This window comes from Molossus molossus, unplaced genomic scaffold, assembly GCF_014108415.1.
Source record: "Molossus molossus isolate mMolMol1 unplaced genomic scaffold, mMolMol1.p scaffold_m16_p_7, whole genome shotgun sequence".
Classification (NCBI taxonomy): domain Eukaryota; kingdom Metazoa; phylum Chordata; class Mammalia; order Chiroptera; family Molossidae; genus Molossus; species Molossus molossus.
The window spans coordinates 112165437-112192929 of record NW_023425401.1 but is presented as its reverse complement, the minus strand read 5'-3'; the positions used below and the strand labels follow the sequence as shown (position 1 = coordinate 112192929).

At 57.5% G+C, this 27493-nt stretch overlaps 1 protein-coding gene across 2 annotated transcripts in view; it reads right to left on the bottom strand.

Annotated features, from left to right (window-relative positions):
• Nucleotides 1-27493, bottom strand: part of DNAJB6 (DnaJ heat shock protein family (Hsp40) member B6) — a 48250-nt gene that overhangs the window by 6487 nt on the left and 14270 nt on the right. For both annotated transcript variants that reach the window (XM_036246717.1, XM_036246716.1), the window contains exons 2-8: nucleotides 27264-27352; nucleotides 25278-25387; nucleotides 23434-23493; nucleotides 22183-22293; nucleotides 13458-13589; nucleotides 11538-11679; nucleotides 10865-10935 (exon numbers count right to left, since the gene is read on the bottom strand). In XM_036246717.1, the coding sequence (XP_036102610.1) occupies nucleotides 10865-10935; nucleotides 11538-11679; nucleotides 13458-13589; nucleotides 22183-22293; nucleotides 23434-23493; nucleotides 25278-25387; nucleotides 27264-27328 (691 nt within the window). In that variant the 5' untranslated portion in view covers nucleotides 27329-27352. The remainder of the gene's footprint in view (nucleotides 1-10864; nucleotides 10936-11537; nucleotides 11680-13457; nucleotides 13590-22182; nucleotides 22294-23433; nucleotides 23494-25277; nucleotides 25388-27263; nucleotides 27353-27493) is intronic.

The following is a 27493-nucleotide window of genomic DNA, read 5'->3' as shown; positions in this document are numbered from 1 at the left end:
CTACGTGCCCTGCTCAGCACCGGGCGGGCCGACTCCACCACCGTGCTCCTGGGCCGGCTCTGCAGGAGGACGCCCTCGGCGCCCCCGCCCCGCCTCACCCCACCTCTGCACAGGAAGAAAACGCGTTATCTGGGAGCCGCTCGCCCAGCGGACTGGAAGCTGGGAGGGATGCCTGCTGCTCCCGTGCTCAGAGGTCACACGTCACAGCCCGTGCAGGGTTCGTGCCGACCCGAGGACCCCAGCCACGGCCACCGCAGGTTCTCAGAACCAAATCCAACTGCCCTCCCCTTGAGGACCCACCTGCCGCCTGTCAGGAGTCGGGACCAGGGGTGTCCTCGACCTCAAACCCTCTGGCTGCCCGATGAGGCAAACAAGCAACCACCGCCCAGGCCTCTCTCCAGGGCGCACGGAGCTCCTGGGCAGAGGGAAGCGCATGTCCAGAACCTCTGGGGCAGCGACTTCAAGGCCACGTCTGAGGTGGAAGGCGGGGACGCTGGGAGGGATGCGGTGCCCTGGAGCCTCGGGGCCCTGGCTGCATCCTGTGCCTGGGCCGACCAGGTGCCCAAGGGGGGCAGACGCTGGGAGAAACAGACACTACTCACCCAGGTTGCCCATCCAGCCCCGTCCACCCTGGGGGGACAGACAGCAGGGTGCCGGCCACCTGGGTGAGCTGAGACAGTCGCACCTTCACATGTGCCCTTGCCCACCGGAGGGTGACCCTGGAGAGAACTCAGTGCCGTTGCGCACTGACCACCACCGGGGTCCTGGACCTGGCTCTGGCTCCACGCCACGGCCCTGGCTGCACACCGGCGGCGACGGGACATGGCAGCCATCCCGGGCCCGGCCTGGGTCCCACTTACCTCGCCAGCAGGGTGCTGCTCCTCAGGGGAGCGCGGGGCCCAGCCGTGCCCACGGCCCTGCGGTCGCGGGCCAGGGAGGGGCGGCACCTCCCACACCCGCTCCCAGGAGCCGTGTCTGCGAGGCCCTGGGCACGGCCTGTGAGGTCGCAGCAGGATGAGGGCATCAGGGCCTCGGCGTCCCCAGGGGCCGGCGCCCAGGGCAGGAGCCGCGGGGACAGGCGGCCCGCTCTGTGGTGCTGTTCCGCGGGTCAGCCTGGGGCCCACGGTGGCATCACGTGTCCCCTGCTCGGCCACCTGCTCCCGGGCCCAGGACATCCTTCCAGAGCACTCGTGTGTGTTAGAAGCAGTCACTGTGGTGGGCAGTGGTCAGCTAGATGCTCTGAGGACAAACACCCCAGCACACCAGAAAGACCACCTCCTCCTGAGACGGGGCGCAGGCGCCGACGCGCCCCCTCCTCTGGGGCCTGGGTGTGCTCAGCGCTCAAGGCGGCCAATCCCTGACCACGTGCGGCCTCCAGAGCGACGGGCACTGCTCCGGGAGCCCAGGCCTGGGAGCCCAAGGCAGGGCGCGGAGGGCAGGGGTGTGGTCAGCCCTCCCGGAGCAGCCCCGTCTCTCCCAGTCCAACTGCCGCCAGAGTCTGAGGCTGCGGCTCCAGGGGCCCCGACCCAGCCCAGCCTCCCCTTCCAGAGCCCCCACGTGGCCTGGGCTGGGCCTGGGGGCCTGGACTCCTCCCGAGCCAAGCAGCAGAGGAGGGCCCCTCCCGCGTGGCCCTGACAGACTTACCTGCATGATCAACCTTGAGGACACAGTGACCTCTCCGCACCCCAGACACCCCCCCTCCCCGGCCAAACCGGCTGCTACCCCACAAGGTCCCCGGGAAACGCTAAGGTCTCGAGCCCAGGAAAACCCTGGAGGGAGTGAGCACGGAGGGTTGGGTCCTCTCCCTCACCCAGAGCCCGCTGGGCACTCTGCAGGGAGCCCAGCCCGCCGTCGCCCAGCGGGTGCGGGGCCGAGTGCAGATGGTGTGCAGAAAGGAGGGCGCCACCCTCGGAGGGAGACAGGGCTGCGGGTGACACGGGTGCAGGGGAGCATCCTGACAACGCACCATGTCCGGTGCCCGCGGGCCACGCCCCCACCGTGGCAGCCTGGCCTGGGGGCCCGGCCTCACCGTGAGCCCAAAGCCGCGGACCAGCCACCCCCACCTCCCAGCTTCCACGCGGAAAAACGACGCGGGCACGCGGGGAGGGGGTTGTGCCTGCCCCACAGCGCCGGGGTCACCGTGAGGGGCTGGTCTCCTCGCCCAGGACACGGCCTGGCAGACTCTCCCAGCTGCTGCCGGACGCCCGCACGAGGGGTCCGCACAGGGCTCAGCCCTGCCCGCTCCCTGTCCGACCACCGTGGGCGGCGCTGGGGCTGCGGACACTGCACCGGGGCTGTGACAAGCCCCTGCCCGGGCCTAGCGACAGCCTGCGCCCAGCCAGGACCCCCCAGCTCAGGGCCACGCCTCGGGGACGGCGGAGTGGTCTGGACACAGCAGACGCCGGCCTCCCCCACCTCCTCGGGCAGAATTCCCAGCCGCCCGCGTCTGCTGCGGAACCCTGCCTGCCCCCCCACTGCCGTCCTTGGCCCCCCGCCGCCCCGCAGGCTCGTGGGGACCGACACTGCCCCGCTGGGACAGCTGTCTGCCGCAGCCCCAAGGACACGGCCTGTCCTTTCGTGCTAGGGATGCCCCGAAACCACGAGGGGCCCCGGCAGCGGGGCCATCCGCTCTCTACGAGAAACCACGCGCTCGTCCCAGCCCTGCAGGTGGCGATGGAAGCTTCCAGAATGGAGCCTGAGTTGACACCTCCCTTTGTGTTCTTCTGCCCACGACCCCAGCACCCAGCAGAGCACCCACACATTTAGAAAGCCCCGTACTTTTCCCCTGCACGCTGGGCCTGGGTCCAGGGCCCCGTTCCCTAAGGACCCGCGGTCCGGACCGGGAGGGCAGTGAGGACATCCGGACCAGGTTCCTCCGTTTCCGAGGAGAGGGGAGCTCACCCTGCGTGAGCCGCTGTGGCTCCCACACAGCCCAAGGACAGAAGCCCACGTCCAACTGCAGTTCCTGCTCGGACACGTGGTGTTGGTCCCCGTGACTGGGAGCTGCAGGTAAGCAAGGAGGGTCTCCCGGGCAGGTCCTGCCCACAGGGGACAGACCAGCCAGGCCCGTCCGCGGCGCCCACGGCTGCCCCTCCCTCGTCTCTCCCAGGAGAGCCGAGCCCAGCCCAGCGCACGCTCCACGTCTCGGAGCCCGAAGAGCACCTGGAGCACGGAGGTCCCCTCGGGAGAAGACGTGCTCGTGTCACGGCAACCTGAGACCGGTCCTTCCCAGAGGCAGGCTGGTGACCCTGCGGGCCCTTCACAGCCCCCGCCCCGTGGGCAGTGAGCACACAGCTCGTCCCCGTGAGGAGGGCCTGGGCCGGTGGACGATGGATCTGCATCTATCACCGCTACACAGACTTCGCTTCTGCTCAGTGTGGTCCCTCATGGCGTCCACTACACAAACCACAAGTGACACCAGTCCAGTGATCTGAACGTCCCCAGAGCCGAGGGCCGAGCCGGGAACAGGGAGGACTTGGTGATGAAACTCATGGGCGGGGAGTCACACAGGAGGGGTCACGAGCAGCGGTGTCTCGGTCACACATTCGACATGCTGGGGAGGCAGCTCCAAACACTGCGCCTCGTGGTGACCGAAACCGAGGTCACTGCACCTCAATCCTAACTTCCTAAGGACAGAACACAGCCCGCACAGAGTCCCTGGACAGCCCAAGGACAGGCCCTGGCCAGAGCCCAGTCAAGAGCTGCAGACAGACCCTGGACAGCGCCCAGAGAACCAGGACAGGGGGCCTGCCCCGCGCCATCTCCAGGAAGACTCTGCGCCCCTCTGCGCCCCGACCTGAAAGGTCCCCGATGGGTGGGGCCCTGCCGCTGTCTGACGCACACATCCCGTTGTGTCCAGGCTTCACCACGGCCGACCAGCACGCAGGTCTCGACGCCCCTGGGCAGAGGCCCGACAGGGACAGCCACGTCGGCCAGTCTGCAGCCACAAGGAGAGGTTTCGAGGGGCCCTGTGAGAAGCCCCACCCTTGACAAGCCGACCCAGCGCGCCCGGCTGAGTCTCCCTGGAAGCTGCCAACCGCCAGCCTTGCGCTCAGCGGGCAGTGGGGACCTGTGTGCGGCACAGAGCACCTCGGACAGGTCCCAGCCTGAGGAGGCGCCGGGCACCCCGAGGACGAGCACAGGTGTGTGGCCGCACCAGGTCCCCATGCTGCACACACATCCGAGGGCCAGTGCGTGCCCAAGGGGGGTGGGGGAGGGGGTCCAGGCCTCGCAAAGGAAGGAAAAGAACGACGCCAACCTCATCAAAGCCAACACACTGGCGGTGCCCCACACGAAGGCGTCCCCGGAAACACAGAAGCACTGCCCAGCTCCTGGGGCGGCACAGGCGTTCTGAGCACATGTCATGCATCCGACATGTTCTACGTTCCGGCAAAACCCCCTCCACTAGCCCTGCAGGCCCAGAGGAGAGGCAGGGCGGGGGTTCTGACACCGCACCCGCGCCCGGCGGCCGGGCATCGTCTGCACCCCGACCCACAGAGCCTCTGAAGGAGGTGAACCCACGAACTGAAGCCACTGAGGGCCGCCACGCCCAACCCGTTTCTGGAAGCCAACCGCAGGCCGGGCTTCCTTCAGCAGCCCCTTCCAGACTCTCCACGCTGCTCTGGCGGCACGTCGGTCCTCTGTGGAGTGTGCCGTGAGCTGACCGGCTCCAGTCGGCCTTCTGCACCGTGCGCCGGCAACCAGCCCTGCCCCGGCCCCTGGTCTGCAGCAGCTTCTGCTGGCCCCTTTCTGCACGTGAACCGGCCCCCAAACCGTGTCAGGCTGACAGTGGTCACGGCAGTGCCAACGCCCTTTCGTCTGGAAAACTAAATATACCAGAAAACATCCTGCCCTGTGCACCAGCTAAATAAAGTTTAAAAATAAAGACACGGTCTCCGAGGCCGGGCCAGGGCGCCTGCAGTCACCGGGAAGCTATGTGAGGAATGTCCCGGCAGCAGTCACATGCGCTCGGCCGCCCGGCAAACGGCTCCTTCTCTCCCCAAATGGAGTCCGAGCGCACGCCGGGCCTGGCTGATCACACACAAGTGAACACCAACTTCCGGAGGAGAAACAGTCCCTTTTCCCAAATATGTACAGTCCAAGGGCCTCGGCTGTGGACGGTTCTTCCTTCTCCTGGGGGAAGGAGGGTTCACCCCACACTCAGATCCTGAATGCCACCCACACAACGTGAGGTTACTCGAAGTGTCCAAAACTGCGTCCCGGGCCCATCAGAAGCAGCATTTGAGCACTGCGGGCCCACGGGTCCCCAGGGACACGCGCTCTCCCGGGGCTCAGCACTGCACACAAACGGGGCCCACACGAGGCGGCCGTGCCACGGGCCGTGGGCTCTGCAGACGGGCTGGCTGTGGCTCGGCAGCTGAAGGTCATAGAGGGAGAAGGCCGGCATGCGGCCACCAGGGGCCCAGCACAGGCCGGGCCGAGGCCTGGGCACAGCAACACGAAACAGGACAAGAGACAACAGAGGCACATGACCAACAGCAACTTGGTTCTAGCAAGTGGAGAGCAGAGGCGAGACGGAGAAGGCAGAGCAAGGGTCAGGCGTGAAGGCAGCCATCACCCTGCCACCAGGACCAGCACCCGCTCACGGGGAGACGGAAGGCCAGTTCCCCGAACAGCTGGGAAAGGGCTCAAAGGGGAGACCGTGTGGGGACGGCGCCCGGGCCCTGGAGAAGTGCGGTGGTGCCAGGAGCAGCCCGGGAGGAGCACGGAGGAGGAGCTCACCAGCACAGGAAACTCTCCTGGCCGAGCCCCTGTGCACGTGCGACACCCCAGTGGAGCCCCCAAGGGCCACACGGAGGCAGCCTCGGCTGCCCCGTCACTACTGTGGCTCACATAAAGCAGGGCCACTGCGCTGAGCACCCAGGGCAGCTCCCTCGGCCCCCAGCAGGCATCTGCTGCCTCAGTGTGACCACGTCCACGTCCCAGCGCCCGTCTGTCCGGACGTCACAGGCGTTCAGACAGCCAATAGGCCTTCTTGGGAAGGCAGGTGTTGGTTTCGAGACGGCACCTGGCAACGACCTGCAGCGGCTCACACACGGGCTGGAGGGGACTCCTCTGCAGCACCGTCCGGAGATGAGGTGCAGACATGCTGGGGGGGGGTCCCCAGCCCTGTGCCCGCAGCCTGTCCTGTCCCGAGAGCTGAGGTGGCAGCTGCACCCCGGGCCCGGCCGGCATGCCGTCGCCACCCCCCGAGGGCGGTGAGGTATGAGGAAACCATGGAAACCATGGATCGAGGCACATGGCCACACCAGCCTCCACGTCTTCGTCTGCAGCCCCAGCTGCGGGCCCTGCTCACCGACAGGCAGCAGAGGGGCAGTGAAGCGCACTGGGAATCGAACCCACACCCTCTCCCTGCAGGGACCTCCCTGTAGCCTCAGGCTCTCAACAACCAGGACCTGGGGAGGACTGTTGCAGGCCTCAGTTCCCAGACGTCGGGAACTAACACAATTCAGGCCCCAGAGCCCCGGCACACCTGCTGTGCGGGGCAGCCACCTGCCCCACCGCCTCCCAGCTGGGTGTCCAGGGCCGCCTGCAGCGACGGGACTGCGTATGAGGTACGAGCTCAAGATGGACCGAGGCTGCCAAAACAAGCAATCGAAGTACATCTTGAAATGGCACACACGTCTCACTCAGAACAGAAGGAACCTCTAACCTCTGCAGGGTCGCACATCCATAAAATCTGATTGTTCTGAAGACGTACAACTGAACCTGAATACAATTTCATGACGGGTGCTTCTAGTTTCTTCTGAAGTTCTTCAGTCTTCTTTGAAATGTTAACATCTGTTAAACATGCATTTTTTAAAAACCTCTTTGGCTAAGCAAGACATGTGCCAAGGAACACTTGTAGTCGTTCTCATGGGCCCACAGGAGCAGAGGCAGTGGCACTGGGGAGCCCCTCGAGCAATGGCCACTCACCTAACATTCCTGTGAAATTCTCTTCAAAACTGAAGGACGCGCCCTGGCCGGTTTGGCTCAGCGGTTAGAGCGTCGGCCTGCGGTCCGGAGAGACCCGGGTTCGGTTCCCGCTAAGGGCATGTACCTCGGTTGCAGTTTGTCCCCGGCCCTGGTTGGTCGTGCGGGTGGCAGCCACTCGATGTGTCCCTTTCACATCGATGTTTCCCTCTCTCTCTCTTCCTCTCTCTCCCTCCCGCTCTATCTGTGCAAAAAATGGAAAAATGTCCTCGGGTGAGGATAAAAAAAATTTAAAAAAACCTGAAAGATGCCACCTTCCTATTACATGAACCACCAAGGGTCTCACACTCGGCAATGCTGTATGCCCTGCCCTAGGCCGAGGGGCTTCTTTCACATGCACCCCTGCCCCCCCCAGCTGCTCACGAAGCAATTTTCACCCTGTAGCAGGGGGACACAGCCCACACCTGTGTTGCTGACATCAGACCTTCAGGTGCAGAAGGAACACACCTTCCTCTGACTGGTAAGGCAAACGTCTTTCCCTGTCTTAAAAGTCAGCCCTTAACTAATTCATTCCCTGAGAGAGAATCTGAGCAAGCTGACAGTGTACACAAATTACCACATTTCAGTGGGGCAAGGACAAAATATTTCCAAACTGGAGAATAAAAATTAGACTCTAGCCCAGCCGATGTGGCTCAGTGGTTGAGCGACAACCCTGCACCAAGAGGTCGCCGGTCTGCCCTGGCGGGCTTGGCTCAGCGGTCAGAGCGTCGGCCTGCGGTCCGGAGAGACCCGGGTTTGGTTCCGGCTAAGGGCATGTATCTCGGTTGCAGCTTGTCCCCGGCCCTGGTTGGTCGTGTGGGTGGCAGCCACTCGATGTGTCCCTTCACGTCGCTGTTTCTCTCTCCCTCCCACTCTGTCTGAACAAAAAATGAAAAAATGTCCTGGAGAATAAAAAAAAAAAGGCCGCCGATCCGGCTCCCGTCAGGGCACGTGCCAGGCTGTGGGCCCGGTCCCCAGTGGAGCCTGTAGGAGGCGGCCAACTCGTGTCCTCTCTCATCAACATTTCTCCTTCCCCTTTCTTCCTCTCTAAAATCAACAAAGAAAAAAATCAGACTCTAGTCTTGGCCGGTGTGGCCCAGTGGTTAGACCATTTGGTCTGAGCACCAAAGGGTCTCAGGCTCAGTTCCGGTCCAGGGCACAGGCCTGGGTCACAGGTTCAATCCCTGGCCCATCAGGGTGCGTGCAGGAAGCAACCAATCACTCTCTTCCTCACACTGATGTTTCTCGCTCCCCCCCTTTCTTAAAAAAAAAATAAAAAATCAGTGGAAACAAAGTATCCTTGGGGGAGCAAGCCCACACAGAAATGACTGGCTGCCTGGCTCAGAAACCGCAGAAACTGCAGAAACCGCAGCCCGCGCGGTGTTCCATAGAGCAGCAGCCACTTCTAACCGCGGGAAGGCCTCGCAGAAGGAAGCTTCACGAGGGACGAGGTGAAAACTGTGGTCCCTGAACCCCAGACAACAGATTTCCATGGGCCGTGCTTGGAATGGAAATAAAAGGCACAACTTAGAAAGCAGAAATGAAGACCATTTTGTAAGTTGAACTCGGAAGTGTTTTTGTAAATTCGCATTTGCGAACAAAAGGCTGAAAATATTCTGCAGAAGCACAGTTAACAAAGAAAGGGAAGCAGGGTTGAAGTCAGACACCGCAGTCTGGAAACGGACCACACAGAACAGGCAGGCGCCTGGAAGCCCCGACAGGACAGGAGCGAGACCGAAGTCCACCCAGACTGACCAGACCCTCCCGTCCCAGCAGTACACACACCTCCGGCGAAAACAGATCTTCTGAACCTCGTGACCAAGAAAAAACCCACACGTCAGTCCTGATGGGCAGTTTTCAGAGACATCGTACCTGGACGCAGCACCCAGACCAGGTGACGGGGGCGGGAAGCTCGAGGCTCCCAAATGAACACACACACCGAGCACCGGGCCTGACCTGCCTGCACGAGGTCCCCATGGATGACTTCTCTCTCCAGGAAGGAACAGAAGCGGCCGAAAGCATAACCCCTCAGTGGGAATTATTGCAAACCAGCCTCCTGGGAAGCCAGAAACAAGAAGTCTAACACCTGTACTAATGACTAGGAAAGAAAACACAGCAAGAAATGTGGGAAAGTGTGTACGGTGCCCAGCGATGAAAACCTTTCCCCTGGGACCCATGAGGTCTGCGCACAGCTGGGCGGCACCCCAGTCCCGGGGACCCCCAGGGTGCTCTCAGATGCAGAGCGGCCAGCAGCAACCTCCCGGGAAACCAACCACACGGGGCACTCGGCACTTCACTTTCCCCAAGTCCCCTCAGGGACTGACCAGCCTCCCCATTAAGTGCTCATCCCACCCACGCGTGGGAAACACAAAACTGAGAGTTCAAGCGTTTGCTCGAGTTCCTAGCAACGGAGACCGCGTGTTCCAGCAGCGCCGTGACAAGCGGGCTTTCTGGTGCGGAAGCCAGCCCTGCGACTGTCCCACACGAGACGTGCACACATGTCCCTGTGCGAGGTGCTCAGGGCCGAGACCACACACAGCATTTTCCATGGCTTTCCTGAGTTCAATTGCCTTGGAACACTTACATTAAATTCTGTGATGCGTTGTTTCTATAGCTTCTACATTTTAAAATACTTCCGCTTGCTTTAAATAACAGCACGTTCAGATTCTGTACAGGCTGGATGGAACCAAGGGCAATTTCCACGTGCTCTCCCACAAAGCCTGTCTGATGGGAACCCTTAGGAACTCCCTTATTCCAACAGTTTTCATCCTGTTTATTTCTGAAACAAAGCCGCGTGGGTGGTTTAAGTCCAATGCAGGCCTGACTCAGCGCCCTCTGGCTGAGCCCTGTTGACGACCAGTGACCAGGACAACTCTCAGACTGAAGAACAGTGCAGCGCCCTTATCTCACCGCACGACATCGTTCGTGATGTTACTGTGCCGAGTGTCTTGGTTGAGCTGGCATCAGACATAACTCAGGAAACCACAACACACTTTGAACAAAAACTGGACGGTTGCTTCTTCCCTCCCCATAGGAGTGTCGCCGTATTGAAACATTCAATAAATTGCTCATCGTTATATAACAGAAACAGGAGTCTGCATCCACTCCCCAAATACCTGAAGAAAACAAACCCAGTTTCCAACGAAGGTGGCGCCCGCCCCTCGACGCCCAGGGCAGACAGGGAGCGAGAGGCCCCGGCCCCGAACCACACAGACACAGGAGGCTGCGGCCCCACTCGGGAAAGAATGCACCAAACACATCGCATTTATTTTCTTTTTTTTTTTTTTAAGCAATAACAAAGACCCAGTTTACTTTTTTAAACCTAAGCTTAACAGTACATATTTAAACAATTGTCCAAACTCACTACGTTGCCAGCACTCATGCACAGCTAGAGAACATCCTCAGTTTATATTAAGCAGAAATGTGTTACCACGGATGCATTGACATCTTCACTACTCAACACTGACAGACACTGACTCTTGTGGAAGCCGGTCCTGGCACTGCTGGCGCCACAGCAGGCGGGCACTGCTCGGGCACGCTCACAGTGGAGAGCAGGCCATGCTGGTGTTAGTGCACGGAAGGCACGGCCGCCTTGGATCACGTTCAATAAAAAGCAAAGTGCATACAGAGATTTACAACAATTTTAAAGACCAAAAATAAAATGGTCCTATCATGTGGTCCCAACAATAAACTCAACAGTCTAGGACAGACAGGCTCCAGTGAGCTGTGTATAAATACTTTAGATTAGGTACAGTTATACTGAAAGTCGAGTTCGTTTGAAATCTTCAAAAAAAGGTTCCTGTTAATCCTGAAACGGTGCTGTTACAGTTAACATTCCTGCTACACGCGGCGTGGAATTACTTGTTATCCAAGCGCAGCAGCTGCTCCTTACCATTTATCGTCAAGGACTTTAACTGCCCGTCTTCTTCAACTTCTACTCTTTCTTGACCGTTCTCGACAATTCTGAAGGAAAAAACGCAGTTTTAAACACTTTGTTTGCAGTAAATAGGAGTGAATATAAATGAATATTGAACATCACTTACACACACACACACACACACACACACACACACACACGAAACGCCGCCACCGAGGCGAACATGCAGCTGCGGCCACCCTGTGATCACCTGTCAGCAGACTCGGCCCAGCGGCGGGCAGCCTGCAGCACAGGCCCCGCGCACCTGCGACACTAGTGCTCAGCGCGCGGGGCCAGGGCGCACCTGGATCCTGCTCCCGGGCGGCTGTCATCAGACTGGCTCAGATAAACTCATAAAAACTCAACAAATAAAATGGCAAAGCTTTCACTCCCAAGGGTGTCTCCACCCTCCTGGCTGTGCTGCAAGCCCACCCGCGCCCACACTGCTCTGCGTGAGGACGGCTCCGCGTGAGGATGCTGGCGACCTGACACCAAGCAGAAGCCAGAGAAGCCTGGGGGGAGATGGAGACTCTCGGGTGCCTGGTTTCAAGTCCGGCCCATCTCTCCCTTGGGGCGAGGGAAGGGAATGGGGCACCATGCACCATCGCACCTCCTTATTAAACACATGAAATACGGGAGACAGCTGTACCTCTTGGTAGTGATTTTTCTTCCATTAATCATTTTGGTAGAAGTCGACACGGATTTGAAGTTGCCCATCCCACTACCACCGAATGCCGCGGAGGAGAACGAAGTGAGGCCCCCGGGACCTATGGACCCAAACGAAGAAAATCCTACAGGAAATAAAGAAATAAACAAGATCAGAGACTAACATGACCAGCATTTATTACAGAACCTCCCATGTGTCCGAACCAGACCTCAGTGAGCAGGGCGCTGACCCACAGCACGGCCAGGGCCACGACAGCCGGCTCCTGCTCTGTCACCTCCCCTCCTGCCCTTCACACCCACTGGCTGGGCCTGGGGACCCCCTAGGCATCAAGCTTCATGGAGGACCTGGGACGGCCGCACACATCCGGGCCTCACAGGACAGAGCGGCCTCACCACTGCAGACAGGATGGCACACCAACCCTCTTACCACCCCCGATCTGCAGTGTGACTACAGGCGACAAATACCTGAATTATTAAACAGCTAAAGTAGTACTGGCCCATTTGGCTCAGCAGAGGGTGGGTCGGCCCGTGGACCAAAGAGTCATAGGTTCGATTCTGGTCAAGGGCACCGACCTCGGTGTAGTTTGTCCCTGGCACTGGTCAGGCTGTGCGGGAGACAACCAGCCTATGTTTCTCCCTCCCTTCCCCCCCCCCCCCATCTATCTGAAGATAAATGGAAAAATGCCCTCGGGTGAGAATAAGAAAAAGCTAAAGTAGCCTCAGAACAAAGTCTACACAGGAGCCTGAGCCGTGAGGCCTGTGGCTCGGGGACAGCAGTCTCAGTCGCAGGGCATCGAGCCCCAGTGCGCACAGGCCACCCCAAGGCTGCTTCCTGTCCACACGGAAGCCCCCAGTCCCTGCGCCGGACTCAGCCATCTGGGCTCACACTGTCCAGCACCAGGCCGTCCACCAGAAACAGAACGCGAGCCAAACCTGTCATTTTAGATCTTCTGACAGCCTCACCAGAAATTATAAAGCAACTGGCAGGATTGATTCTCACACTATTAACCCAGATTATCCCCAAGAGGACCGTGTGCGACACAACAGAGCTGCCCGAGCGCTCGTGCAGGTGGGGACGGGCTGTGGTGTGAGCTCAGCTCCCGTGGCTGTGGCCACCGTCCAGGACAGTACAGGTGTAGAGGAGCCTGGAGCCACATGACACCTCACGAGCCCCAGACAGACTGTCCCGTGTCCCGGTGGCCGTCCACCAGCTCTGCTGCCCTCTCCCTGGAGCCTCAGCGCTGATGTCAACACAGTGCTGGCACCTGAGGACCTGCTGCAGAGCAACACGTGGGGACTGTGCCCCTCCCTGAGGTGCAATTTGGGGGGGGGGGGGTGTCTCTGAGCTGCACTACGCAGGCAGACTAACAGAGCATTGACAATTTCTTACCAGAGCGCATTTAAAACAAAAAACAAGCCACCCAAACAGACAGCAGGCCCACGACAGGTTCTCCTTCTCAGGGCCGCAGTGCGTGGTGCTGACCCGCCCTTCCGAGCACTAGCACTGTGCCCACGGCTGGACGTCTACGTCCCGCGGCTGCACCGGGCACGGGCCGTGCTAGCGCCCCCCGGGCTCACCCGTGCACTTGCTGGGCACTGCCCCCGTGAGCTAAGTGCCGAGGTGGATAGACGAGGCTCAGGGAGACGGCCTACGTGCGTCACTAAACTCCTACTGCCCAAACCCACCGGTCCTCTTAGCTAGGAACTTCGTTATCTACTAGGAAGAGCAGAAATGGGTTTTCAGGTTCTTGGGAAGATCAGAAGCACGGAGTCGGCGAGCAGAGACCTGCAGGCACGGGTAACTCTGTCGCACCTACAAGGCTGCTCCCCAGAGAACCCAGGTCTCACTGCAGCAGCACTACTGTCGGTTCAGACACCAGAGATCAACCTGAGGATTCAGTACCTGTATCAAACGGCGAAAACCCTCCTCCGAAAGACGGAAACCCGGTGAAGGTTGAGAAGAAGGAGTTCGTGCCCCGGTTCCTGCTCCCACGGGGGCCCCGCCGATTCCCAAAGAAGCCATCAAACGGTTCTTCTGGAAACAAACAAAGGATGCTGTAAAAATATTGGTTCAAGATTCAGGGACAGCTGCAAAAGGGAAAAGGGTTACGCCTTTCGAAACACTAGCCCACGAGGACTGGAAAGCTTGGGAGCAGCAGCCGTGCACCTCGTCTACAGAGCAGCGAGTCCCTGCCCCCCGAGCCAGGCCTGGGGACAGACACGGGCTCTGTGCTGCCCTCGTGCAGCCTCCACGAGGCTGAGACACGCCCTGCACCAGGTCACACCCAGGGACTCGGGCACTCACACTCCAAAACATCTGGGTTGCCTTCCCCAAAGTCAGAAATACAAACAAAAATGGATTATTCGAACATTCATCTACAACACATAGGGAGAGACTGGTAACGCTGAGTCTCAGATGTAAGAACTCCGCTCAATTTCTCTGTAAACTTGACATCTAGGAAAACTTCTTCATTTTTTTCTTTGTTTTAGAGGGAGAGAGAGAGAAAAACATGGATGAGAGAGAGCACTGACTGGCCGCCTCCTGCATGCCCCCCACTGGGGATCAGGCCCACAACCTGGGCACATGCCCTGACGGGAAATTGAGCTGGCAACCCCTTGGTGCCTGGGCCAACGCTCCGGCCAGGCTCAGAAATACTCTTTAAAGGACCAGGCACAGCAGACCTCAGTGGACATGACGGCGGGCAGGCTGCTGGGCTCTAACAGGGCCCTGCTGTGGTCCGACTGCAGACGCGACAACACTCCTGGAAGCGAAAGGCACCCCAGTGCATCACCCTGAGACCCAGTCGGAGTCCCTCTGCCACGGCCACTGGGCCCCCACTGCCAGAGAGGCTGGTCATGATGTCTTTAGGTTCCCACAGCAACAAAATCCCTAAGCAGTGTGGGACACTTTGGGGGACAACTTACACCAGTGTCCACGGAACATGATACGCCAGCTAAATTAAGACTTGCATCATTATAAAACCACCTTCTTTAGAAACTACTTCAAAAGTTGGTTTAGCCTGGCTGGCGTGGCTTAGCGATTGAGCATCAACCCTGCACCAAGAGGTCGCCGCTTCAACTCCCAGTCAGGGCACATGCCCAGGTTGTGGGCCTGGTCCAGTGGGGGGCGTGCAGGAGGCGGCCAATCAATGTTCTCTCACATTAATGTTTTCTCTCTCCCTCTCCCTTTCTCTCTAAAACCAATCAAGTGAAAAATAAAAACCCTCAACCCAGCAATTCTACTTAAAAAAATAACTAACTTATCTCAAACATGGATATAACTCTCTGCACTAAAAGAGTTCAAAGTGGTGCTTATATTGAAAATAAAGTGGAGACAGAGAAAGTGTGTTCGGTGCAGGTTTCACACGGCCGAGCACTGAACTCAGATGGAGGGAGGAGAACACAACGCACACGTCACAGCCGTGGGGTCCGAGCCACATCTCAGCCTTTGCACCGGAGCGAGACAAAGGCCAACTCCTTCCGGCCGCCATGGCCCAAATTCTCACACTGGTACGCTTCTGATGTTATTTTTACGGTTAAAAAGGACAAACATTATACACTGATGTTTCAAACATAAACATGAATAAGACAGATGAAAATAAGCAAGCATGACAAGTCCTTTTGTCCCCAACTGGGCACAGGGCACCCTGCCCACCAAGCCACCCACAGAGGGTAAGGGGGTGGGTGATAAGCAGGAGGCAACTCTCACACCAGCCGCACCCACAGCAGCATCCCAGACACGGGGAGCGAGCCACGGCCACGAGCACCCTCCTGTGTGTCGGGAATGTGGCCTGTGCAAACCTGTCAGCAGACAGTGAGCAGACATCTGTCTCCTGCCCCCCCCCCCCGTACCATGTGAGGCGTGACACAGACCCAGAGTCACAGCTGCCCCTATGGGGAAGCAGGGCCCACGCCTCCCACAGGGGAAATATCAGTGTGTTCTCGGCCGCGGGCAGGACAGTTGTCTTTCTTCACAGTGAGGTGAGTCCAGTCTAAGGAAATGGTGAGCACGGTGCCAAGCTGACAAGGGGTGGACTGTGGAGGTAATTGTACACATCAGGTTGAAGGGGCCTCAGTGTGTCTCTGAAGGAAATTCACACGTAGGTCAGTGGACTGAGCAGAGCAGACTGCCCTCCCCGAGGCGGCTGCCCAGAACCAGAGGCTGACCCTCCCCAAGGAGACTGCATGGCAGCCTCTGGCCTGGGGCTGGGCATCAGCACTTCGGGTTCTGAACTCGTGTACAGTCCACTGAATGCCTCGGGCACAGACAGGATGGAGACCGAGATCCAGACCCTGGTGTGTCTCTGGAGAACCTCAGTCCAGAGCATGAAAGAGTCTCCTTGACCATTTCCCAAGTCTCAGTGGCAGTGTTATTCCAGGGTCCGTGACATTAGCAAAGAACAGAGATTTCCCCTTTACTTGAGGTTTCGGTTTCCTGCAGTCAACTGCAGCCTAAAAATTCTCATGGAAATTCCCAGAAATAAACAACTCGTAAGTTTTAAATCCCAAGCCCACTCAGAGAAACAACAAAATCTCGCTCACCCCATGGTGGACGCGGATCATCCCTTTGTTGCACATGCAACACACGGGACACTGAGACCATCCCCAACACTCACACCCAGTGCACTACTGTAGTTGTCTGCTATAGTTACCATGAATCTCTTACACGCCTCACTCATCAAGGAGCCACACGCACAGCGAGGACGTGTGTGGGGACGAGCACAGCCCACGCAGGGCTCGTCTGGGGCTGTCAGGCTTCAGGCACCGCTGAGGGGCTCGCTCACTCCCCGCACACAAGAGGGGCAGTCACTGCACCAGACTCATCGACAGCCTAAGTCAAACTTCTGACAAAAAATAATGTTTTGAGCTGAGTGGTGAAACAGCTAAGCACAGCACACACACACACAAAGCCTTAAAACAAATAGCTCAGTGAACCCTGGCCGGTTTGGCTCAGTGGTTAGAACGTTGGCCTGTGGACCAGAGTCCCGGGTTTGATGGCAGCCAAGGGCACATACCTCAGTTTCAGTTCATCCCAGGCCCCAGTTGGGGTCATGCAAGTGGCAACCAGTCAATGTGTCTCTCTCACACTGATGTTTCTCTCTCTCTCTCTCTCTCCCCCCCTCCCTCCCCCACTCTGTCTGAGGATAAATATAAAAATATCCTCGGGTGGGATTAAAAAACAAAAAACAAAAACACTCAGTGAAAGCTGTTTCAACCCATACCTACATTTTCTTAAGCTTTACCAAGATTCCGTATCTGGGAGAAGCCAGCTTACATCCAGCTCTGGCCCCACAACAAGGGGCTGCAGGCGAGGCCCCAGGTGCCCAGAGTCCCGCACTGCGACCTCCCAGAGCACAGGGACTCTGGTGCCGAGGACAACACACACAAGCGCAGCACTGCGGCCCAGGGACACTGCCTGGACAGCAGTCTCGCAGCTCAGCTGCACCGCAGCCCTCGGAACAGAGAACACCCGATTCCTGGACAAGATCGCACAGCCAACCCAGGACAAGTCAACGTCACAACACTCGGCGGTAACGCAAATCTTAAAAATAGCATTTCTTACATATTCAGAAGCAAAAAACCTATTTGGGAGAAACCAGAAGTGGCAGCCAATTCAGAATGTAGCCATTACATTGGAGACCAGCCCCCTCAAGGGGCTTGGGGTGCCTGGCACTCAACAGCAGGCACACTTTCAACTTCCCATAATCACCGTCACAAAGTATGACTTCTAGTCTCAGCCTCGGTCTGTCTGCAGCACTGTCCTTCCTGAGATTTGCGATCACCTTTCCAAGGAACCAAGGTGCACACGCTGGACCACGACGATCCCGTTTCGTGTTCCATAAATTCACCCCCACAGAAATTACCTCATCACAGAAGGATCCAGAAGGAAAACCGTGTATTTCATCCTGTGGATATCCGTTCTGTCCCCTCCTCTGCCTTCACTCTGCTCCTGCAGCCACCGGCACCTTCTCTGCCGCCGTCCAGAAGAAAGCAGCTCCCCCAACCACAGGGGGCAGAATTCCACAAGACAGAGATGAGCAAAGCCCACAAGGGACTCAGGAACACTCTGACCCACGGGGCGCCTGCAGACTACGTGAAGAACAAGGACCAGCCCGAGGCAAGTGCCAGCTCCCCTGCTGCAGGTGGAGGCCCAGGAACCACTGCATTCTCAGGACGAATGACCTTCCCAGACCCCATCCCTCTCCCTGCTACCTCTACCCTGGCAACACCTGAGCAGCGGCTGACCACCACCCACACAGCGTCCACCCTCACCCGCCAACATCATCTCCGATGAAAAGAGCTGTTCTCAAGGCAGCGCCACTCGCTCCCAGTGCACAGCCACGTCTCTGTTCTGTGGGACGTCTCACCAGAGCACTGGCCCTCCCCCACCAGCCAGGGAAACAGGCAGGGACACCAGTGGAAAGACTGCTCCCCTCCCTGACTTGTGGCCACGGGCTTGGCAGGACACAGTTTCGGGCAGAGGCTGGGCTGCCCGCGATGCACAGCACTCTCTCCTGGGATCGCAGTGGCGCCCCGCTGTCCTCCACACCCCCGCGCAGGCGCCTTCTCATAGATGAAACCACACAGGCGCAGGTCACTCCTGGCTCCCCCCCAGTGCACACGTGGCTCTGCATGGATCCTGGTTCCTCTCAGCAGGTCTGGCTGTAAAGGGTCCCCTCCATCTCCTTTTCAATCCGCTGCTCTTGAGCTGAACAGACTTTTGTTAGGAAGACCACGCTCTGGGCTGAGCTGTGGCCCAGATGGGCTGCTCAGCTCCTGATTGCAGGACCAACGAGGTCACCGTGCCTGGAAAGAGCACATCAGGATGGGCTCTAACCCACTCTCTCTGGCGTCCTTGTTCAGGGGTCTGGACAGAGACAAGCCCAGGGAACACGATGCACAGACACCCACATGTCGAGGGCCCTGAAGTCACCAGGAGCCACAGAGACCTGCAGGGGACTCTCCCTCACAGCCACCCCTCAGGCCCTCATCTTGGACTCCTCTAGCTGCTGGCGCTGGGGTGCTGGCCCCAGGACCCTGCACAGGAAAAGACCCCGAGAAACAGCTGCTTCCAGACCCCTGCTGGCCTTGGACGTCTTCAGCTGCTGCCACACCAGCCGCCTGACCAAGGACGCGCTGCACCAGGCAGCAGAGCAGAGTCTTTATTCTAGATGCGCCCCTGCAGCCGCCCTCCTGGGAGCCAGCTGTCCCAGTCCAGGTGTGCCAGCAGCACCTCGAGCTCTGGGCCGCTGTCCTCGCTCAGCACCTCCTCGCAGTCCTCGCTGAGCTCCTCCACGTCCCCGGGACTGGTGGCCTCCTCGTCCTCACTGGAGATGAACTCCAGCTCCTCGCTCAGGAGCTCGGCCGGGCCCCAGCTGCAGCCCTCGCTCGGCTCCTCCTCACTGAGGCCCTCGAGCTCACTGGAGATCACCTCCAGGGTGTCACTGTGCCCCTCGTTCAGGGCGTCCTCCGCTGGCTCGGCCCCACGAAGCTGCTCCAGCTCCTCCCCGGGCTCCAGCTCCTCACTGTCCACCTCCTCGAACCCTGGAGAGCAAAGTGACGCTCACTACAGCACACGGGCCCGGGCTCAGCACCACCAGCTTCCTCCGAGCTGCGTTCCCGGGTCTGCTTTACAGGCAGTGTTACTCCTCCATCAGCTTTTTCATTCACCGCGGCTCAGAGATGGGTGCCATCATGAAGGAAAAACATGCTGACGTGAACAGACTGAAAAACGGTTCTGGGTTTTCAGCTTGGTCTTGGCTTCCCAGTGTGAGAGGGAAATGCCAGGCGACACGGGACAGCTCTCCTGCACAGCACGTCCTGCGGCTCCCTGTGAGCACGTCCTTGCACTGAGTGCCCGGGGCAGCAGGCAAGGGAGGTGCTCCTCCAGATCCACGCAGCCCCGCTCCTCGTGCCCTCAGCGTCCTGCCAGGGCCCGTCTCTGTGCCTACATCTGGGTAGACCTGCACGTCGGCAGCCTCGGCAGCCGGGCTCCTCCAGGCGTCCATGCTGGTCTCAGGGGCGCCTGCCCTCAAGGAGACTTCAATGTCGCAGGACCCCAGGCCCAGGCTGCCGTCAGGATGTGAGGGTTCCCACAGCCTGGCCCTCGGGCACAGAACTGCTCAGTCTGCCTAACATGCTCCGCCCTCCGTTCTATCTGGGGAGTGTCAGTCACACCTGAGTTTACATCCTGACAAACAACAACTTCAGCTCAGAATGACTGGTGACAGATTCTGAACTGTCTTTGGAAGCAGACACACCAGGAGAGAACTGCAGCTGATCGTGGAGACACTGAGTGGGGACGACAGGCTGCTCTGCGCGGCACATGGCAGGGCCGAGTGCAGGGCCGAGTCCACGGCAGTCGGACACTGACGGCCGACCACTGGCTCGCTGCTCGGCGCACGTACCGCCAGCAGGCTGCAGCGTCGCTCTGTACACGCCACAGCCGTGGAACAGCTCCTCCTGCGTGCGAATCCTGACGGCCTGAAGGTGGAGGTCGCCTAGGACACCTACAGGGACGGGTGAGGAGGTATCACGTCTTCACAGCTCACGGCGGCACCTGCTGACAACAGGGGCATCGCCGCTCTGACCCGGGCCAAGTCCACGAGGGCAGTGGGCTCTGAGGCCACAGAAGAGACGGCCGGGATGTGCCAAGTGCCCACAGCCTACAGTCCTTCTAAGTGAGACACGCGGACACATCCAGAAACCTTGACACACTCCTCACGATACAGAAGGTGTGAAAGGAGGTTTGTCAACAGCTCTACTTGCAGTTTCTACACCCCTTACTCTAGACCAGCGGTTCTCAACCTGTGGGGTCAGGACCCCTTTGGGAGTCAAACGAACCTTTCACAGGGGTCGCCTAAGACCATCAGAAAACACGTATTTCCGATGGCGATTATTAACAGTAGCAAAATTGCAGTTATAAAGTAGCAAGAAGTTTATGGCTGGGGGTCACCACATGAGGAGCTATATTAAGGGTCACGGGATCAGGAAGGCTGAGAACCACTGCTCCAGACAGCTGCTCGGGGAAAATCACGTCAAAGAGAAGCCTGGACGGGCTGTCAGATTCCCCTGGAGAACGACCTGGCCCACTGATCACTGCAGCCCCTCCTCTGCTCTTTTCTTTAATAGACACCAATAAATCGAAAGACACAGATTACGTTGGACAGGTCTCAGCTTCCTTCTCCCCTGTCTCTACCCCTTATACCTGAGACCCCGAGCCTACTCCTAACTCAGGATGTCGCCCAACACTGCCGTTACCCACGACCACACCAGTGGAGTGTGCTGGGGCTGTGCAGCTGGGACAGGTCAGCCGTGTGCTCCACTGCGGGCAGCAGCAATCCCAGCGAATCTCCAAAAGGACCACCTGCCGTGGGAACAGTCTTCTGCTTAGCTTTCACTGTTCCATAGAAAGGCTAATACACAAGCATTAATTAGATGCCAACCCCGCCCTCTGTAGCTGCCTGCTCAGAGCCAGGCCGGCACCGCTGAGAAGACCTAGCACCACCAGCCGAGAGTCAGTCCCTCGAGCCGTGAGGACAGGGTCCACTGGTCCCCGTGCGCTCTGCGGACAGGATGTTCTGCTTGTGTCCCGCCTGAGGGCTTGCAGGTGCCGTTCAGTCCCTTCAGCCACGCTCCAGGAAGGACGGGTTCACAGAGGATGTGCTCCCCGCGATGGGCCAGGACAAACATGACAGTGACAGCACGGTGCCCTGACCTCTGGTCGCCCAACACAGACGCTCCGGCCACACTGGCTGGCAAGTGGCACCAACACCACCTCGTCTGAGACACTGGCGGAGACCAAGGTGACAAGACGAGCCAGCCTGCCACTGTGGGGCAGCGGCGGCCACACCACAGCCCCCTCTAGAAAGTGTTTATGGATCGAGGGCCTGGGCAGCCCTGGCTCTTTCTACAAACTGCATTCGGCAGTCCCGGCTCACACGGCAACACACCACCCCACTCCGCACTTTAAAAAAGCAAACTGGCCCTGGCCGGTTTGGCTCAGCGGTTAGAGCGTCGGCCTGCGGTCCGGAGAGACCCGGGTTCGGTTCCCCCTAAGGGCATGTGCCTCGGTTGCAGTTTGTCCCCGGCCCCGGTTGGTCGTGCGGGTGGCAGCCACTCGATGTGTCCCTTTCACATCGATGTTTCTCTCTCTCTCTCCCTTCCTCTCTCTCCCTCCCACTCTACCTGAACAAAAAATGGAAAAATATCCTCGGGTGAGGATTAAAAAAATAAATAAATAAATGAAAAAGCAAGCTGGCTGGGATCAAGAGTCTCCCACACTGGGTGCTACAGGCGTGGGGCTCCCGCCAGAACCCATGTGGTGGATCAGAGCTCAGCTCCCACTCCCAAGCCCAGCACCCGTGCACACCCTCTGCCTCGCTCAGGTGGCGAAGGGCAGTCAGTGAGGACCACATATGGAGAGAGAACACGGGGTCTTCCATTACTGTAATGTGCGAGGTGTAAAGTCAGAAAAGTATGCAGAAGAGAAGAGAGAGTTTAGAACTCCTGTGCTGCTTCAACACCAAGTTGAATGAGAAGACACAACAGCGACTGAACAGAATAGGCCTCGCCAGCCCGGAGTCATGGAAACACCATGTAGACAGCAGCCCAGACAATCAACTTACCAAAGAAGTCGAATGAAAATGGGTCCCTTCCACCAAAAAATTCCCTGAACACGTCATCTGGGTTCCGGAATGTGAAGCCGAACTCAAACGGGCTGTCAAAGTGACTTCCACCTGCACAAGACAGAACATGTCAGCTCATTGGTTCTTGTGTCCAGGGGCAACTGTGTGTCTAGAGAACATTATATAAATCGCGATCTTAAAAAAAGGACTTTGCATTGATCTTTCTCCCCCCACCCTTCCTCTCGCTCTAAAAATCAATGAAAATATAGTTAAAAAAAAAGAAAAGCCCAGCCGGTGTGGCTCAGTGGTTGAGCACTGACCCATGCGCCAGGAGGTCACCGGTTTGATTCCCAGACAGGGCACATGCCCAGGTTGCGGGCCCGACCCCCAGTGGGAGGCGTGCAGGAGGCGGCCAATCCATGTTTCTCTCCCCCCACCCCCCGCTCTAAAATTCGATAAAAATATTTTTTTAAAAAAGGACTTAGACCCCGAGGCTCTGACAGCCACAACCCAGCCCTGCCCTGTCTAGAAGCAGCAGTGCCTGGACTGGGCTCACTCCGGGCGCCACAGCAGCCGCTGGGCCTCCGTCCACCCTGAGCATGTCAGCAGCACCGTGTTTGCTTTTCATGAGGAAACTGCCCGTTAACCACGAGTGTCAACACTCACAACCTGTCCGGGGTGTTTGGAGCAGCGATTCCAAGCGCACCGGGGAGCTAGCAGGGCCACAGACCATCACAGGGACTTTCATCAAAACCAGTCCAGTCCAGCCCTGGCCCAGTGCCTCAGCTGTTTGGAGAGGCCTCCCATACACCAAAAAGGTGGCAGGGTTGATCCCCGGTCAGAGCCCATACAGGAGGCAACCAATCAATTTTCTCTACGTAGATGTTCCTCTCTTTCTCTCTGGTAAGGATAAAAAAAAAAAAAGAAAGAAAGAAATACACCTGTCTAGGTCTTACTACCACCAGAGGCGTTGATTTTAGTTTTCCAGTGAAATCTATGTTTAAACCCTAAGGATACTTTGTCCTAACATCAGGTACTGATCTGGGTATACAAACTCACAAAGTAATAAATACTACTTCCTATCTAGCCTCACGGAAGACTCCCAAGAGCTATGCAAACACCTGCCCTTCCGCTCCCAACTCAGCCCAGGCCCTCGGCTGCACCTGTGCTCACTGCAGCACCCTGTCCGACAGAGCTGGCACACCACCCTCTGAAGACCTTTGCTGCAGAAAGAAGTCCACATGGACCTACCTCCACCTCCACCGTTTAACCCTTCTTTGCCGTATTTGTCATAGGCGTCCCGTTTTTTAGCTGTAAATTCAAAAAAGAAAACTCAATCAAGACCAAGTTCCTTTCCCGTACCAGCTCAGTCAAGTGTTCCCAAGTTTCAAGTCAAAGACGGACGCAGTCCCAGTGCTCACGAGCACGGTGAAGAGCTGGCCTAGCTCACTGTGAATGAGGGGGGGAGGGAAAGCTCTATGCACATTTCCCCGTAAATACTCAGAAAAATACTTAAGTATCATGAAGTCTGAGACGTGATTATAAACATGAAATAGTTCACTCCACTGCCCAGAGTCCACATGTGTTACAGTAAATCTCATCACAAGTCACAAAGCCCTTCCTAGAAGTGAGGGTAGGAAATACATGAACTAAACACCAGAAAAAGAGCCAGCTCCAACCCAGGCTCAAGGCCCCTGGCAGGGCAGCAGCCCGGCCGAGCCTTCATGACCTGCCGAATATCCAGAGCTACCGCCGAGCCCTGCTTACACCAGTGTGTTCTCCTGATACAGCACCACGTCCATCCCGCCCCCCCCACACACACACACACACACTCCTGTTCCACAGACTGTGCAGCAAAACGCAGGGCCTGTGGGTAACTGGGCCAGGAGCAAACCCTCCCAGGCAGGTCTGGGAGCCAGAGTCCTGGGAAGAACGTAACTATCTGTGAAAATGACCCAAGCAGCCCAGCTGGCACCCAAGGCTACATAAAAGACAATGAAAAACACACACTCCATAAAAAAAAAAAAAAAAGGGCGACAATGTTTTATGGAGTTTAGAGCTTCTCCTTCTGTGATTGCAAGGCTGAGCTCAGTCCTCCGTCTCTAATGTTCCTGGTCTGCGGGGCGCACAGCTCTGGGAGTGCTGAGTCAGCACACTCAGGACACTGGGGCCCCCTGTGTTCACGTTAGTCCAGCTCAGAAGCTCCAGCATCACTTTAAGACCTTAACTGCCCAAGTGGAACAAGGTGAAGGCACCTGTGCTCCTGTGCTTTCAAATAACAGAAGTTATTTGTGGAATAAGATGCCTGGGCCTTCCTTTAAAATGCAGAAGGTGCTTAATGGACACGACGACAGTGCTGACTGCCCACACGAGTGACCAAATGAAGTCTGCTCCAACCAGAAACGCTCGCAGTGGTGACCCTGACCTATGCAGACACGCGGAGCAAGCAACTGCCCCATGGCCGGTGGCTCAGCCTCTGACCTTACCAGTGCCCGCACCTCCTCGCACCAGGCCAGCAGGTGCTGCTCCCCGGCAGGGTGGACCCAGGGGTCTCCCAGCTTTGTCACAAAGCCCCACGCAGCACTCCCTACCCCAAAACCAGCCTCCCCTTCACAAAGAGCTGTGGGCTGGGTCTGGCTAACACTAAGCTTTCCGTGACTCAGGAAATGAGGCTAAAGGATCTGACTTTTATCACCACTCAGTACCTATGCTCTTCCCGGGGGGTGGGAAACACACACCCAGAAGTCCCCATTTCATCTGCACACTCAGTCCTGACGTCCTCAAACGAAAAGAGTTCTCTTAAGTGATAAAAGCCACATAGCCTTCAGCAGGGCAGTGGACATGAGCATGGGTGTCCTTACACCACAAAGGGTGCCCCCACACCATGCAGTGCCCCCACACCCTGTAGCCTCTGCTGTCCATCCTCAGACGGGGGTGTCAGTCGTGTGTTAGCCACCAAAGCCACTAGGAAGCGGGGTGCTCCTGGAACTCACGGCGAGGAACAAGAGTCAACCCTCAGTGGGAAAGTCAGCAGGCTTCCTCTCGGACGGCCACACTCACTGTCCGGCAAGGGTCCCAGCCCCGCGGTCACTCACCGTCTGACAGCACCTCGTACGCCTCGGCTACTTGTTTGAATTTCCTCTCTGCTTCTTCTTTATTCTCGGGGTTTTTGTCTGGGTGCCACTTCAAAGCCAATTTCCGGTACCTAGAAAGGAGTGACACAGTCTTGATCACAACCAAGTTCCAAACATCCAATGGGCTCTGAAACATAAGGAGGCGAGACAATGGCTCTAAAGCTACAAACTGGTGAGATAAATGTTTTCAGTCGTAAACTCTGCTTTTCCCCCAGAACAAAGACAAGTTCTAAAAGCCAGAGAACGTTTAATACAAACCAACCTCCAGAGGTAGAAAGTGTTAAGTGGCTGAGGACCAAAGTGTGCAGGTTGTGAGCTCAGGCAATGAGGCTGAGAGGAGGGTGTGAGAGGCACCCTGGGCACTGAGCAGGAAGACACCCCCACAGGATTGACCCTGCCCTCGTGTCCTCGCCAGCTATGACTTCCCCGCTCAGTATGGCCAAGGTGGGCTGTCTCGGCCACAGCCATCAAGTGTCCCGCGTCTTTCTCAAATCCACCCCATTCTAGATGCAACAGTCTATGACCAAGGTCAGTCAGTTCCAAGGTGCCAATTGATGTAAAAATCACATGCTTTTCGCCCTGGCCAGACTGCCTCAGCAGTTAGAGCGTCAGCCCGAGGACCAAGGAGTCTCGGGTTCTGATCCAGTCAAGGGTCATGTGGGAGGCAACCAATGGTTTCTCTCTCACATATCAATGCCCCCCCATCTGAAAATAAATGGAAAATTTCCTCGGGTGAGGATTAAAAAGACAAATGAAGTGAACGAGGCTCCATCAAGTCTGTGCATACTCATTCGCCTGCACAGCACACAACGGGGACCTCGCCCCTTTCACAGATACCAGCCTCTCTGACCTCGCACCTCAGGCCGGGACACTGCTGGACCACACTCTCTCACAGCGAGAATCTCCACTGGCTGAGTCTGACAGAACGAAGGCAAGTTCTCCTTCATCACTATGTGCTGCACACACGATGTTTATGCAAAAACAGTATAAGCCGCCCTGGCCAGTTTGGCTCAGTGGTTAGAACGTCGGCCTGCGGTCCGGAGAGACCCAGGTTCGGTTCCTGCTAAGGGCACATACTTCGGTTGCAGTTTGTCCCCGGCCCTGGTTGGTCGTGCGGGTGGCAGCCACTCGATGTGTCCCTTCACGTCGATGTTTCTCTCTCTCTCTCTCCTTCTTCTCTCTCCCTCCCACTCTATCTGTACAAAAAATGGAAAAATATCCTCGGGTGAGGATTTAAAAAACAAAACAAAACAAAACAAAACAAAAAACAGTATAAGCCCTGGCCGGTGTGCTCAGTGGTTAGAGTGCCAGTCTGAGACCAAAGGTCACAGGTTCACTTCCCAGTCAAGGGCACAAACCTGGGTTGCAGGTTTAATAGCCAGACCCAGTTGGGGCATGTGCAGAAGGCAACCAATCATATCAATGTTTGGCTCGCTCACCTGCTCTCTCTCCCCCTTTCTGTCTAAAAATCAGTAAAAAAAAAAAAAATTTATTTTAAACAAACAAAAACATCTAATAAATTAACTAATCCAGGCCACCTGGGCAGGGCCCTAATCAGAGGTACAAACTGGGGTCCCTCCAGCAATGGTGGGTGACCACCTAGGATCCTGTGGCACCTCTCTCACCCCACGAATGCTAAAGCCAACTCCACTCCAAAGCCCAATGTCAGGCTCTCTGGGATTGTCTCACATCCTCACAAGTTTCTGATGGACTTCCAGTATATACAGAATTCACAGCCCCCAGACAAGGGACAGAGGAAGCCATGTGACCCAGGGCAAGGCCGAGGTCTGAAAAAACAAAAGCTAATCTATTAAATTAAAATTAAACTGGGCATGCAGACAGAGATTGCTATACTACCCTGAGTGCACTTTTACAAGCAGTACAAAGTCATACTACCCAATCACCTGTGTCCACCACCCAGGTTATTTCAGAAACTCGATCACTTACGCCTTTTTGATGTCCTCGGGGGAGGCGTGCCTCTGCACGCCCAGAACCTCATAGTAGTCCACCATGGTTCACAGGCTGCTGGGACAGTCCTGCAAGTAGAGAGGGGTGGTCGGTGACAGCACAGCAGGTTGTCTCGGGGGGGGGGGGGCAGCACGGAGGGGGGAGGCGCCATCCCCTCAGCACCAGCCAGTTGGGCTACCTCCTCGTCTGAATTGATTATACAAGACTCA